General features: G+C 32.6%; 1 protein-coding gene across 5 annotated transcripts in view; it reads left to right on the plus strand.

Moving 5' to 3' along the window:
• didum (dilute class unconventional myosin) overlaps positions 1-15621 on the plus strand; it is a 62977-nt gene that overhangs the window by 20853 nt on the left and 26503 nt on the right. For 3 of the 5 annotated variants that reach the window (XM_089251168.1, XM_089251171.1, XM_089251172.1), the window contains exons 14-27: positions 209-415; positions 761-892; positions 1150-1334; positions 3252-3363; positions 3872-3895; positions 4876-5087; positions 6645-6834; positions 8586-8702; positions 9017-9106; positions 9630-9854; positions 9936-10029; positions 13634-13890; positions 14558-14665; positions 15265-15441. In XM_089251168.1, coding sequence (XP_089107294.1) covers positions 209-415; positions 761-892; positions 1150-1334; positions 3252-3363; positions 3872-3895; positions 4876-5087; positions 6645-6834; positions 8586-8702; positions 9017-9106; positions 9630-9854; positions 9936-10029; positions 13634-13890; positions 14558-14665; positions 15265-15441 — 2130 coding nt within the window. The remainder of the gene's footprint in view (positions 1-208; positions 416-760; positions 893-1149; positions 1335-3251; positions 3364-3871; positions 3896-4875; positions 5088-6644; positions 6835-8585; positions 8703-9016; positions 9107-9629; positions 9855-9935; positions 10030-13633; positions 13891-14557; positions 14666-15264; positions 15442-15621) is intronic. The other 2 variants (XM_089251169.1, XM_089251173.1) reach the window with 1 other exon arrangement.

Genomic DNA, 15621 nt, shown 5'->3' on the forward strand with positions numbered 1-15621 from the left:
GAAAAATATTGATATTTTATAGGGGGGTATTCACAATTTTATGTTGAGTGCATTCACCAAGTATTTTGCCAGGATCTGCAAAACAGAACAAAATTAGAAATATGCTGAAAAAGCTGTTCAACAATATTAAAAATAGACATTTTTGCAAATTATCTTATATATTTTGTTAATTATCTTATCATAGCACAATTTTTTCCCCTAAATCTAGATGCCAAAGGGCAATGATGAAACTTGGTGCCAGAAGCTGTTCACACAATGCAAAAAGTGGAAGCATTTTGAAAAGCCACGACTCTCCAATACTGCATTCATTATTCACCATTTTGCTGATAATGTTAAGTATGAGGTGTTTGGCTTTTTGGAAAAAAACAGAGACACTGTCATGGAGGAACACATTAATATCTTAAAAGCTAGTCAGGTAAATTATCTGCTGAGCATTTAATTATGATTTACATTTACAGTGTTTTTAATCTTGATTCCAGTTTGAGAGTATCTTTTTTTTATAAATATGCATATATTTTTTCGTACTTTTGGGTAAGAAATTTAAGATCATAACTCTGTAAATTGGTTGATGTAGAGTGCCAGACATATGTATATGAGGATCTATATCTCCATCTTGGGAATCACTATTGGTGTGATCTTTAGAGGAGAAATTTGAGAGATTGAACCATTATGAGATTGGTTTTATTGTTTTGAATTTTTAGGTTTATGCTGCAATTTTTTTCTCTATTGAATTCATATGTATGTTTTGTCGAATTTATAGTATGAACTGGTGGGTGAGCTCTTTGAAGAAGAACAGAGTGGAGGCAAATTGAAACCTGTAGCTCAGATAAGAGCAGCAGCTCCTGCTGTAAAAGGTGGCAAGAAACAACACAAGAAAACAGTTGGATCCCAAGTAAGTTTTGTTTGTTGATGATTTTTAATTTAAAGTGCATCAAGTTTCTAGTTTCGGCACATGAAATTGATCTAGAATACAAAATGAATGAGGGCTAAAAACCCTCCGATAATTCAAAATTCAGCCTTTTCTTACTTTATTGTGAGTGATTGGCAGATCTGTGGATCATGGATATTTTTTTGCATGAATTCTCTATTGTTATTTTTTCAGTAATACCAATCCAGAGAAAAATCTTGCTTTGCTATTTTATTTTATAGTTTCGAGATTCATTGGGTCTATTGATGTCGACATTGAATGCCACCACTCCTCATTATGTCCGATGTATCAAACCAAATGACCAGAAAATGTCATTTCACTTTGAACCAAAAAGAGCCATTCAACAACTCAGAGCTTGTGGTGTGCTGGAGACCATTCGGATCAGCTCTGCAGGTTATCCTTCAAGGTAAATTAACTCAAGATGATGACTTACTTAAATAATTACACAGATTTATTATTTTTTTTTGGTAAGGTATACAGTGTTAATTTGTTTGAAATATCATTAAACAGTTTTTTGCTGTTTGAAATGAAAAATATATTCAAGTGATTTATTGTGACAGAAGTGAAATTAACCCTTTCTGTGTTTTTATATATTTCACTGATTTGCATTCTAATTGGCACAGTGAAAATAACCAAACCCTCTGCAAAATGCTGTACCTTGTTTTTTTCTTTTCAAGAAAACATTTTTCTGATTTTGTGCAGGTGATATTGCTTGCCCTCCCCCTATCTCCAAGAACAATGAATTGAGGAAGAGAAATACTTTATATTTTCTATTATCATAGATGGCAATGCTTTAAAGTTAGCCTAAAGTCTTCTGATTTTTTAGCTTCATAAAATCTTCCAATCTGAAACCATATTCTGATTATTTGTATCTTTATGGAAAAATCCCTAAAAATCCTCAAATTATGCATCACAAAAATGAAAAATCCAAAAAAATCCTCTAGTCCTTTAATCCTAACCTTGCAATCCAATCCTGACAATGTTTCTTGGAGAAAAATGCATGAAATTGGGATTCAGAGTACAGCAAATCGCCAAATACTATGCCGGAAGTAAACACACATGAATGTCCCAGAAAAAACGTGTCCTATGGTCATCTCATGCAACCCCCACAACCCAACCCCACCCCTTCATTTTTGCCTTTTTTCTCGTATGACATGTTTCCTATGTGACAAACATGTTTTGTAAGTGACAAACTACAGATTTTTCGTCGTGGAATTAGCACCTATATATTATTTATACTGTACTGATATTCCTATACTATCCACAGATAAAGGGTACATTTAAAATATACACACTCTCAGGGCCGTAACTAGATGCTTGGTCACCTGGGCAAGCGCATATTTTGATGCCCCCTTGTAATGTTGGAGAGATTTCAGAATGAAATTTGCGCCCCCTCGAGTCCACTGCCTGGGGCACGAGACCTGCCTGCTTAGCCCTAGTTGCAGCCCTGCACACTCTCTCCTTCTGTTATCAAAATGTGAATAAAAGGAAAACCCTTTCACTAGCAGGTGATCTGACAGGTTGAGTGGGAAAATGTGTGAAAAACATGTTTTACAGAGAAACAGAATTCACAAAACTCTATGGGTTCGTTGTTGCTGAAAAAGAGTGTTTTAATTCTTTAAGCGGCACAGCAAGAAATCACTAACCCCCCTTCAAAATGCCATATGGTTTTTTAATGAAGTAAGCTTTCTTCTGATTTTCAGCAGGTACAAAATATGGAGTATATGGGAAAAGCGCTTCATTGAGAAATCAACTTTACGAAATATTTGGGCTTGTGAATGCTAAAATAAAAAGCTTCTATGGAGGCGAGATATCTTGTCAATGTCGCTTAAAGGGTTAAGGAGGCTATATCTCATAATAGTCAAACTACAAAGTATCAAGTTACGCAAGATATCTCATAAATGCTGCTGAGGAGGTTAAAAAATAATATATATATATATATATCACTATCCTGGTATGTTTCATTAAGTCTATTATATTTCTGATTATTCTAGAACAGCGGTTCTCAACCTTTTTTGACTCGCTGAGCCCTTTCTGGTATATAATTTCTGTGGAGGAGTCCCGTAGGCCTATTTTTCATTCATTCATCTAAGTTACTGATTTAATATTATTATTCAAAAATACTTATAATTATTTTTTCCAAATTCACTGTTTTTTTTGTATTTTTCTTGAGCTGCCACGGAGTCCCTTGGGAGTTCACACAGAGCACCGGTTGAGAACCGCTGTTCTAGAAGATATTGAATTGTATTGATTCTGTACTTTGCATTTTTAGTGCTTAATTTCTCATTGTTAACTTTTTCAATTGAAATTTCAATATTTATAGGTGGAGCTACCAAGATTTCTTGAACAGATACAGAGTCTTGACACGTTCTAAAGACATCAAACGTTCAGACTTGAAAACTACTTGTCAAAAAATATTAGAAAATCTTGTCAATGTATGTTTTTATTTTCTTCAATTTTGTATGTTTAAATCCTTTCATCATGCAGAAAAAATTCATTGCCTTATGTTTGTTAGTAACTTCATAGAATATTCACATTTTCATTTAAATTACATGAAGGAAATTTTCTCCTGCACCGAAAACTTCACATTTTGTTAAGGACAAGTTTTCCGTGAGGATTATAGCATTCAACTTTTTTCTTCTGTCATTGTCACAAAACCATTCACATAGCTTTTAAATGGACATGAATTGTGCTTATACAGATTGTAATTCTTTATTTACGTATTCAGTTGTTTGGTCCCACCTCATAAAAATTCCCAGTTCATAAAAATAAAAACACAAAAAAAAAAAAAAAAATTAGAATCTTGTAGGTTTTAACTAAGCTTCTTTATAACTTTTTTTTTCTGCATAATGTGCCACTTAAAATTTCTCTGATACAATAAGTTTAATATATTGTATGCATATTTGTGTTTGTTTATAAAATTATATTTACCTTTTCCTTTAGAGTCACTCACTTCTGGGAAAAACAGTAAGTTCCGTGACAAATCATGCTAATACATGTGTTTTACCCTAACTTTACATGTGTAATTAGTTCTTAGTATGAGCATGCATCATTAAAATTTTGCATGTATGTGTTATTGATAATAACTTGGGGACTTGCATAAATATGAAAGTGCAGAAGTTTCTTGTTACACCATGTTTCTTTATGATTTGCATTTGGATATTTATTCCTTTTATCAGCACAAAAGGTCTAATTAAAAATTATAGAACCTACACAGTCTGCAGTTACATCACTCTTTCAGTGCAATGTATTTTTTCAGTGTTTTCCCCAACATGTACAATGTAGTTAGGTGTTACTGCATTTCTGTTGTGTTTTGGAGTGTGATACTGAGATTTTGAGTTAAATAGAGTGGAGCATAGCAATGAAACAATCCATCACAATATGTCTTAGCTGTTGTCAGAGTTTCCAAAATCAGCCAACTAGCTAATTAAAAAGTAGCTTTCCAAATCAAAGTCACTATGAAATAGATGGAGACTGAAACCCAAAACAAATTTCAATTTGAATTAAGATGCAAGGATCTAGGAGATGCTTGTGCTATATTTTTAATTTCAATCAAGCATTACCTTGAACACTTTAAAATTACTCTGAAATCAATTACAAATTATCTTTACTTCTCCAAATCTTAAACTCTACTTTTCTACCCCTGACAAACACTAAAAGCCACATACCTTTAAATACTGAATTTTTGTACTATTCACTACATCCTTGGGAATACTGAATTTTGTTTATTTTGATTAAAACTATATTTCGATTCAAACTTTTTCTATCATAATTTATTTAGACGCAAATAGATATTGAAGGGCTAGACATATCCCACTTCACATCTCAGAGAGATATCGAAAAGTTCCCAAAAAGTGAATGTGTCTGGAAATTTTTATTAAATAAACTCACTTGACTCAAATATACAAGTAGTAATTAGTTTTAAAGATTTTGCGTATATTTTATAGGAAGAAGATAAATTTCAATTTGGTAAAACAAAGATATTTTTTCGTGCTGGACAAGTGGCTTACTTGGAGAAGCTTCGGGCAGATAAATTAAGGTCATGTGCCGTGATGATGCAAAAGCACATCAGAGGATGGCTTTTAAAACGAAGATACCAGAAAATTCGAAAAACTGTTCTTGGCATCCAAAGATACACAAGGGGGCTGATAGCCAGGAGGTGAGTTCCACGTTTTACAGCTGTGCAGTGTAATACTAGAAATAATGCAATTTAACCAAAATTCCTTGTTGTAAAACCATCATGCATGATAATATATACTAATGGAATAATATACAGGATGTCCCAGAACTCTCCCGCCAAAATAATAGGACTGATAGTATATATTGAGACAAAAAGTTTTTGTGATTAGTAGATACGTGCATTACCCCACTTCAGAAGTGGACAAAATATTGCAACTTCAGCACATCTCGAAAAGTGAGAGATTTCATGCATGATGTGATAGGAAAAAAATCCTTCCAGTCACACACGCTCAGGTGATTAAAGAGAAAAAAAAATTGCACTTTTTTTCCACTCTAGTGGCATTATATGTGTATAAATAAAGCATTTTTCCCACTCCCCTTGGTTATTTTAAGACATTTTTGGCTCTGTGACTTAAATTGCATGTTAACATGCAATTACCATTGAATTTTATTTTCAACCTTAAGATTCATTTTGATAGATAATTTTTTGATTACCACTTGTACTTAACCCCGAACAGAGAGAGAAAAGAGGTGGTACTACCCCCATCATATGCCCATCTGTACCCACCATATAAAAAGAAACACATGGAAAAAAATTATATGAGTAACGAGAAATTTTCTTCTGTTAACTAAACTTTTTAAAGAATTTTCATGAATTTGGGGTTTGTTGCGCAGAATTTTAAAGGGACTTTAATATTGAAGCAAAGATAAATTTAGAAGCATTCATGTTAACTAATATCTTCTATTGAATGGGTGCATATTAAGTAATTGCCAACAACTCTATTGCATCCCAATGCTTTTATTTTCTTAAATAAAAATTTACTTAAATCTTTATAAAAAAAAAAGTGAAAATCTATTTTCACCTATGCATCTAATTTCATTATATTGCCACTAGTCTATTCCACATAGAGAATGCTAGCGACCTTTATAGAGGAAACAAAAAAAATTGGTGTACTAGAAATATAGAACACCCCCTCCCCACCAAACTAACTTTCTTTAACTTATATGGCCCAGGCTCTATTGACGTTCCTCCATCACCACTAATTCAACTATTTATCTTATCACATATCAGTTCTTCTTCAGAAATGGTCTTAGGGAAGGTGTCTCAATTTTTATGTGACAGTACTTTTTTGACAGAGAGTAAATCTGTAACAAAACAGATTTACTCTCGTTGCTAAAGGAGCTTCACTTTAAAAAATATCTTATCTTTTTTGCATGTTTCTATAGAGCGATGAAATGATTAGTAATGGAATCTGCACAATATATAGGATGTCTTATAAAAGGAATTTTGTTTAAAACATAAATTCATTTGCATGTTATTTTTTGTCAGTTATTATATTAGTATCAGTTAGTAATTGATTTATTTATTTAATGAATTGAAAAACACCACCACAATGCTTTGGTCTGCAATATTATAGCTGATGGTAAAGACATATTCAAACCCTGTCTTCTCTTTTTTTTAAATATTTTTTTTACGGGAATTGTGGTGTCATTTTCAATAAAATAAAGTCATATTATAAATTTCTTTCATTTGTAGACTTGCAGATTTCTTGAGAAAAACAAAGGCAGCAACAACAATACAAAAGAATATCCGCAGATTCATTTGTTACAAAAAGTATCATAGATTGCGTAAGACATCTATTGGCTTGCAGTCTCGCATTCGTGGAATGTGGGCTCGACAGAGATATCAACAGATGCGTAGAAATGCAGCAGCTATCATCATACAGGTAAGTTAATAATTATTGTATGTACTGTGTGATGTGGCATTTTTAATAAACTATTAATTGTATCTGCATGTGTTTATTTCAAATTCTTTGATAAACCTATAGTTGTACTGTATTCCCCTGAATCAGCCGGCATGCAGCAAGGGAGACCAGCTTGCCAAGAATACTGTATTTTCTGGAATGCCAGGAAATTCAAGTCACATATTCTGGGAAATTCTCAAATATCTATTGTAAAAATCCATTGAATTGGCTGAATTTCATGCTGTGATCTTTATCAAACCTCGCTTTTCTCAGCATCTTAGAAATGAACCAGACCTCCAACATTCAGAGAGCTGGTTTCCCTTGAGTTTTCTGTGATTCCCAACCACAGAATGTGAGCCAATCTCCCTGTTAAACGTCTCTACAGAGAGCAACAAGCCTGCAATTATACAATTATTCAATCATTACACTTCACTCATAGTTAAAAAAATTGATGGCAGATGGCAACGATACACATAACATTATACAGAAACAAGCTTCATGTTTTTTTCACAACACATACATGCGCAGCTTTTAGCATGGCCAAGGTCGTCTTCAACCACCTGCTAAAATCTCTTCATTGAGACAGAGCAGTGGGCCATGATTTGGTTAGGAGGAGGTGTCCATTGAGTTTTACGATGGTAACTATTTAATGAATTCCTTAGTTAGGTCTATATGTTGTCTCTATACATACTTTGAATAGGTTTTCAATAGCAGTTTTTTTAGTCCGAAATAAAAACTTCAATAGACGCTGGTTTTTTTAGTGAAATAATGACTTATATGTATAAAAACCATATGAATTTGAATAAAAAATATTTTTGTTTGGCAGTGTAGCTCAAGTAGAAAGCCAAGAAAAAATGTGAAACTGTTTTTTCTTTTGTTGTAGGAAATCAAACCTATTACTCTTTGCAGTTTTTACTCAATATTTTCTCTCTTTTTTTATAAATGGCTGAATGATTTTTTATAAATTGATCCTTAGCTAGACAAATGGCTATCCTGAATGGTTCTATATATATTATTTTGTAAAAATATGAGATATTCTCAATCATTTGACTACCACAAGATACCTCACATTTACTGTGATTTGCCTAAGATTCTTTTCTATGTTAATTATTGTTTGTACTGTTTCTTATACTTTTCTTATGTTTATTACCAGACATCACTTCTCACCTTAGTAATACCACCAAACTTAGGCATTTACCTGCATTTCTCCTGATTAAGCATTCTTTAGCACCACCTGGAAATGCACTGATGCCAATATGCCAATTTATTGGTCTTATAAAACCAAAATTTTATTAACAAAAATGATAAAATTTTGTTCACGACTATCATGATAAAAGAATAGGAATTACCCCATTATATTGGTTGAGAAGATAGAACCATTCCTTGTGATTGAAATATGAAGGATTGAATTTAGAAAAATGTGTGTATATTGCTGCTGGAAATCTTAAGGAGTTATTAAGGAGAACCGAACCAACCCTACATCAAGAAACTTAGTATTAGATCCATAATAATGTACTGGCCCTATGGTTCGAGAAAATTAGTTTGAGATCGAGAATAAGATAGAAATCGAATTGTTCATCATCACCTCCATAAAAAACTAGAGTGGTATTGCGAGATATACAAGTATGACCAGAGTTATTTTTGTTTTTATATATTTATTATTTTTATTATGTCAAGTTATTTTTGTGTATGATAGAACTGCCTTATGTATCACTTTTTGCTTTTTATTTCAGAAATATGTCAGATGTTTCCTGGCAAAGAGGGCTTACCAGAAGGACAGAAAACGTATCGTCACAAGTCAATCTTATGTTCGAAGATGGTTTGCTAGGAGAGAGCTGAAGAAATTGAAAGTGAGTATTTTCTGTGCACCAAAGTGAATTTGCATCCAATAAAATAATAATGAAATGAAATTAATCTCTACATCTACTCTCTCCTTATTGAAATGTTTCTAGTATGAAGAGAGTATGAATCTATCATTTTTATTGCTACTGTGATGTAGTTTAAATTTATTGATAAATTAATGTGTGTAATACGTTTGATATATTCATGCATTGATACTCATGTAAGGTATATTGCTTAGACAATTAGTTGTTTTTTTAAAAACTCTTAGGTATTTTTTTATCCATTAATATATTATAAAATGTATTATTATTTTTTTGTTTAGATTGAGGCTAGATCCGTGGAACATGTGAAGAAGTTGAACAAAGGTCTGGAGAATAAGATTATATCCTTGCAACAGAAGGTGGATGAAATGGTAAATTATCTACATACTTTATTGCAACATTTTCCCATCCAAGTTATCATTATATGGTGGTCAAGTATTTCTTGATTTCAACTTATCCTCATTACTCAAAGTATAATTTTTATTAATTTATGATCTATATTTGTTATAAAAAAATCATTAAAACAATAGCTGTTAAGCTGTTCACCTTCAAAAATAGTAATCTTAGTGATGTGAATTAAAATAAATAAACCTCTCTCTCTTAGTTTGGTTATTTTAACTATGCATAAGGAAATTTATAAGATCATTAAAAAAATTTCAACATCAATTCTTGTCTTTTTAAGACGTTTTTAATTGCCCTTATTTCCATGAACTTTTCTTACAAGCTATTTATATTAGCATGACATATAAATTGAACATTTTTTAGTATTTTATGGCAATACATTTAATTTTTATGTGTATTATATATTATTTTTATGAACATTATGTTCATACAAGTTCATGAAAATTTGAGGTTTCATTTTAAGTATCAACATTCTTTTATGTGTGTGTATAGATGGCAGAGAGGAAAACAATGCAGGCGAAGCAGGTTGATCCAAAAGAAATGTCTGCACAGTTGGAACATGCAAAGTACTTGGAAGGAGCTCTGAAAGATTCAAACAGACGTGTTTGTGAACTGGAGGAAGCACTCATAACACTTCAAACTGAGTTAAAGCAGGAAAAAAGTGAAAAACAAGACATAATCTCCGAGAAAGAGCTTTTGAAAATTCAGAAAGATGAGGTTAGTGTAGCTATAATTTTTGTTGGATCAGTTTATAAGATGTAATCAAGTTAAATAATATAATCCAATCAATTTTTTTAGATTGTTGAGCAGCTGAACAAAGACAACATCAGTCTAAAAGATCAAATCAATAAGATGAATGAGATAATTAAAGCTACAGAAAAAGGAGCTGGAGGTAATGATCTTAAAAATTTTACTACAAAATTATGTTGGCGATTAAGTTTGATGTGTAGCATTTTTTATCTACTGAGGCCTTTTTGCATTTCTTTTATTAAGGTTTTTTTTAACATTTAATTGTAATGAATGATATACTTAGATTGTACAGTAGAATCTATTTACATCATTCATTCAGTTACAGCCTAACCGCACTCATTCTGTCAGTTTTCGAGTTTCTGTGGAAGAATAGAATAACACAAAAGTTAACAGCACCATGATTTACCATCACTAAATTTATGTTTTACCCTGATATATGACATCATATTCATATTAAAAACTATTCTCCATTGAACGATTGGACACTCCTGTTTTTGACAAAAATATGTTTTGTATTCACTATCTTGATTCCTGGGGGTGGGGGGAAGCCAGCTCTGCTATCTATTCTGAAGTTAATTGGATCTAAATTTGCCCATTTCTGAGCACAGTTGCCTCCCCCCCCCCCTTACGGATGGGGCATGAGCACATCAATAATATTGTGATGTTACCATATTCTTCCCAGAACAAGCAGTAATTGATTATTTCAATCATAGAAGTAATTCAATTGCAGTTTGAGGAAATAGAAAAGACAGAAATGGGTGATGACACATGGGTGATGATTTAAATTGTATTTTAGCTTCTGAAAATCAAGAACTGAAAATTGAGTAACCATCAAAAGAAACAGCAATGTGTCATAAAGTATTAGCAAGTTGCAAGTCTACTTATTTGGCTTGAAATGCACCTTATTTCTCGGCCTCATGATGGATAGGCCCAGGGGGACTTAGGCTTACATTGTGAAAAACCAGACGTGCCTTGATTTTCAGGGCTTACATTGATGCACATCCTTTGATTTTTGTTTCAAAAAACACTGCAGTAGATAATTTGTAGTGTTATGCTATTTATGCTAATTTGGGTCTCGAAAGTTTGAGGATCTGGATAATAAGAGGTGTTTAAAGTTTTTGGAATTCCGTCTCAAAAAACCTATATCTTTCTGTTTTTCACCAAGAATGTATTCCCCCATACGTTAGGTTCCTTGTGAATATTAACGTGGGGACATGTTTGGCATTTCTACCAAAAATGTATTTACCCCCTTTCCATGAATACCAGTAATTTCAGTTTGAATGGGGCTTGACAGGGACTAAAAGTCTTGGTCCCTAAGCCGGAGTCTTTGGTAAGCCCAGCTAGGTCAGAACTTTTTAGAAGCCTTTTCATTGTATATTTTTAGTGTAAAAAACAAAAATAAAAACTTGTATTGTGAAGTCTTGCCACTAGAGCCCAAGGTCTTGGAAGCCTTAATTTGTAATGAATAAAGCCTGTGAATCAAGAACAAGAAGAGTAAAGAAATATGTTATTTTTCCAGCTTACAAGTTATAATATATAAAAAATGGATTTTCTGTATATTAGTGCAGAGATGAACTTTGGAAAGAAAAGTTATTTCCTTTCACCGGAAAAATAGATTTTTTTTAAAAGAGTAAAATTAAGCACAAACAAGTAGGTCCAGAGAAAAGAAATCAGCAAATCAGAACAATTATATTTCATTAATTGAACATAAGTGGTATTTTAACTCCAATTAGTAGAATGTCCATGGTCTATTGGAATGACCCATGTATCATCATCATCCTTTGGTGTCCCATAAGGGAAAAGCCTAGACAAATTTTGCCCATTGCTCTAACACCAAGTGATATAATATGAGTTGTGGGTCATGTGGATATGAGGAGAAACATTATTCTGTGGAAATTCCCAGAGTTTGTGGCCGCTCTGGGGACGAAAGTTATGGTATCGGGTACCATTATATTGAATCTCTGTATGTGGGAGATTATGGAAAACCACAACCGGTAAAGGCCATATCAGAAAATTTGAGGCTGCTCCTGTCTGCGGTACCCTTTTTTTAGAAAAGGAGCAGAGAAGGTCTCGCAGAGATATGGCAGAGAACTCAACATGAAGTTATTAGATAGTAACACATGAGAGTTCAAGTTAGAGCAGAATTGAAACTCGCCATATGCATTCAGGTGTTTAGTGTAATTGAGAAAATTTACCAGGTTGCAAATGCTGGGAGCATTTACAACTTCACTTAGTGCCACCTGATGATCACCGAAGTAGTTCCTTCTCGGGTTAGAGAAGGCGGGACATCGCAATGACCCATGTAAGTAAAAACTGCTGTAAATTGAAAGACTGATGTGCTCGAATCCTGTGACAGACCTTGTATTTTCTAAATTTTTTACCACTTACATTTACAATAAAGTCAATATGAGGAGATTTACCCCTTCCCCCACTTTTGAATGTCGTTTTCTATTACTTTTCGGATAAGCCAAGTTTTCAGTAATCCAAGATGGTCTCGGTCCTGTATAGCTTGGATTATTGAGAGACTGCTGTATGAGCATTTAGCAAACATTTTCAGCCACATATTTGTTTACGGAATACAAGGTAACAGCCAGTAGGCCTATGGGGAAAGCATGTTAATATTTTATCTAGAAAATGTGTGGCAGATATCTGGGCTAGACAAATCTCCAGGACAAAATACATGCTCAAATCAGTATTGTATTTGCCAGTGTTGGTAAAATACATGTGAACATTTTTACATGCCACAGGTTTGTGAAGAAATAGATTTGTTCAGCCCTGTAGATACACCAATGTGGTGCTTACACTAAGTTCACAAGTAGATTTGTGCAAATAGTTGTTTTTTTTTCACCCTGCTGCAGATACATGTGACGTTCATTTTGTTACATGGTGCTGTTTTCCAGAACCATCTTGAGATGGTTACATAAAAAAATTTTACTGAATCCTTTTTCCTGCTCGAAATCATATTTCTTTTCCCCTTCTTTTATTGGTCGCTTTTATCATCACTCAGCTTATATCAGCTTATATAATCACTTTTTTGGGTCATTAATAGTAACTGTACCAAAAAGTTTCACTGCATCTGTTTGATATTGCTTTTTGAGGTGTTTTTTTAATATATTTTTTTCAATTTTCAATGAAATTTTTTGATGATCACCTTTTAATGGCCAGTGTTCCCAATTGGGAACATCGGTTTTATTAATTGCAAAAAAATATTTTCCTTACATGAAAGCACTTGATTTTTTTTCCTGAGTGCATGAGATTCCAAACTTGATTTACTAAACAAAAATTTCATTCATTTCAGCACTTATGCCATCAATTTAATTCTTTTAAAACACCTATTTTTAAGAAAAAAGTTTATTTTTTTTGTTTTGATTTCTCAGATTTGCCAGAAAACACAAGAAATTTTTTTTTCATGAATTTTATGGTTGATATCTCTAAACTAAAGGATCAATACAGGAAATAGCAAGAAAAAAAAAATCAATTCAAATTTTAATTCGGCCAGTAAAAGGTTAATAAAATAGTGATATATACAATATTAGGAAGCAAAATTCAAATAACAAAAAAAATAAGAAATAATTTCAACACTTATAAGATAAATTATATTTTTACATGATTTGTTTTGCTAAATTAAAATTATTTTTATTTTTCGCCATTTTATGTGGAGTTTCATTTAAATATTTAAATAATTATGATTAACCATGTAAATAGGGCCGTTAAATTACTAACATAATTTGTGAATTGTCTTTCAGAGATGATGCACACCAAGGTAGAAAATGAGAAGCGTATGTTGTTGGAAGAATTTGGAGCAGAACGAGCTGCTTATCAAAAACTTCTGAAGGAGAATGCCCGTTTGGAACAAAGGTATGAGAATCTTGAGAGTGAAGTACTGCGATTAAGAAATGCTACGATGGGTCATACAAGAACACCATCCAATGTCAGCCTAATGAGTCTTCAGAGTGATGCCACTGAAGCTGTAAGAGATGATACTTCTGACCTACATGATGAAGTGAGTTTCATTAAAAAAAATTCTTTATTTAAGTTATGTTGCAGTATTGCTTAAACTCCATAAAATGTGCTATCATTCCACTAGGTACTGTACATATTTCTCATTAATATCTCTTTATCTATAAGAGTGCTTTGGCATCATGACTTTTTTTTTCTTGTTTTCTTATGTTTTTTATATTAATTTTCTTCTGTTTGTATTTTTGTGCAAATGAATCTATTTTTTGGGTTTTTTAAATTTTTATTTGGGTATATGTGTCTTTGTCATCCTTGCATTGAATTATGAATTTGTATTTCTATTACGTATATATATTTTTGTATTGTGTGTTTGCTGACAATTTAATTCTTAACGTGTAAATTTGATTAATTATTATTTTTATTCTTTTACTTTTCTTTTATATTTTCATCTTTTATGTCTGTAGTGTAATTCCATCTCTGTAATTGGGCTAAGCCTGTTGAGATGTGCAAATAAATAAGTAAGACTTCACCTACAGTTTTGTTTGGTAGACAACCAGACAATTGAATTAAAATAATATTAATGCTTTATTTCAGCAATAGGAGCTAAAATTTTACATTAAACCCACCAGTAATCTTATAATAATTTTTCTCAATAATTTTTAAATTTAAAAAATTCCATGAAATTTTACTCATAATTTTTTAAATCTGCGCAGGATATTGGCTATGGTTCCATCAAATCTAAAGATAAAGATGCTTCTCATGTCAAATTAGAAGACGTGAAATGGTCAAGCAAAGAAGCTAGTCCCGATGAAGATCGTTCTGTAAGATTTTTATTTTTATTTAGTAAGTTGCTTTAAAACTTGACCTTGTCCATGTATTTAACCCTTCACAGGGAAAAAGAATAATGATAAAATTATTATCCTACAGACACTTAAAGAGGTAAAAGTTATGAATATTGGCACAGAGACTTGCTTTTATCCTACCTTGACTGTTGTGAGATGGGTTAGTTTTACCCTACTGTTGATAGGCCGGGGTTCTCCAGATTGATACAGAGGGTGATTCTATTAGCTTGGTGCATGTTGCACTAAACCCTGGGGTCAGCGACTTTGTAGCCATAGTCAAAAACTGTGCGAAGGACATTAAGAGGGTTGGCACCACCCCTTGAACCAGACTCTCGCTGGCTCTTGATTCGGGGCATTATTTCCCGTCTTGCCCGTCTGTCTAACTGAGTGCTGAGCGGAATGGCGACCTCTGTTCTACAAGTACCTGTATGACCAACCAGCTAGGTCAGGGGTGCATCCATTAGATTATCCTACTTTATTACTTCAATTTTTATGTTCAGCTACAGTAACTTACTTGTTGAGCCGTTGAATGCAAATAAAATGCCAAAGATGTATCTGATTTTTTATTTCTATCACAGGCAGACCTTGAAGAGCCTCAAAAGCCTCACCATGATATACCAGCTATCATCAGATTACAAAAGAAACTGAACTCATTGGAATTGGAAAAAGCACGACTTGAAAAGAAACTCGAAGCCTTAGAAGCCAAAGAAGAAGAGTCGCCTAATGAAGAACAACGAATTAAAGATTCTATTCGGGTAATCTGAAATAATTCATTTGTGAACCATATATAAATTATAATGATTTACTTTGACAGATTTATCTATCATCGATTATTATTATTTTTTTTTATATACAATGATGGCAATATTAAAAATGATTTTAATCAAATTTCAAAAACCAGAAATGAGGCAATTTATCAAATAATATTTGGGTAT

The sequence above is a fragment of the Pholcus phalangioides genome, unplaced genomic scaffold (assembly GCF_987345545.1).
Source record: "Pholcus phalangioides strain wild (caught in Gottingen) unplaced genomic scaffold, Ppha-v1.0 ptg000024l_1, whole genome shotgun sequence".
In the NCBI taxonomy this organism is placed as follows: Eukaryota; Metazoa; Arthropoda; class Arachnida; order Araneae; family Pholcidae; genus Pholcus; species Pholcus phalangioides.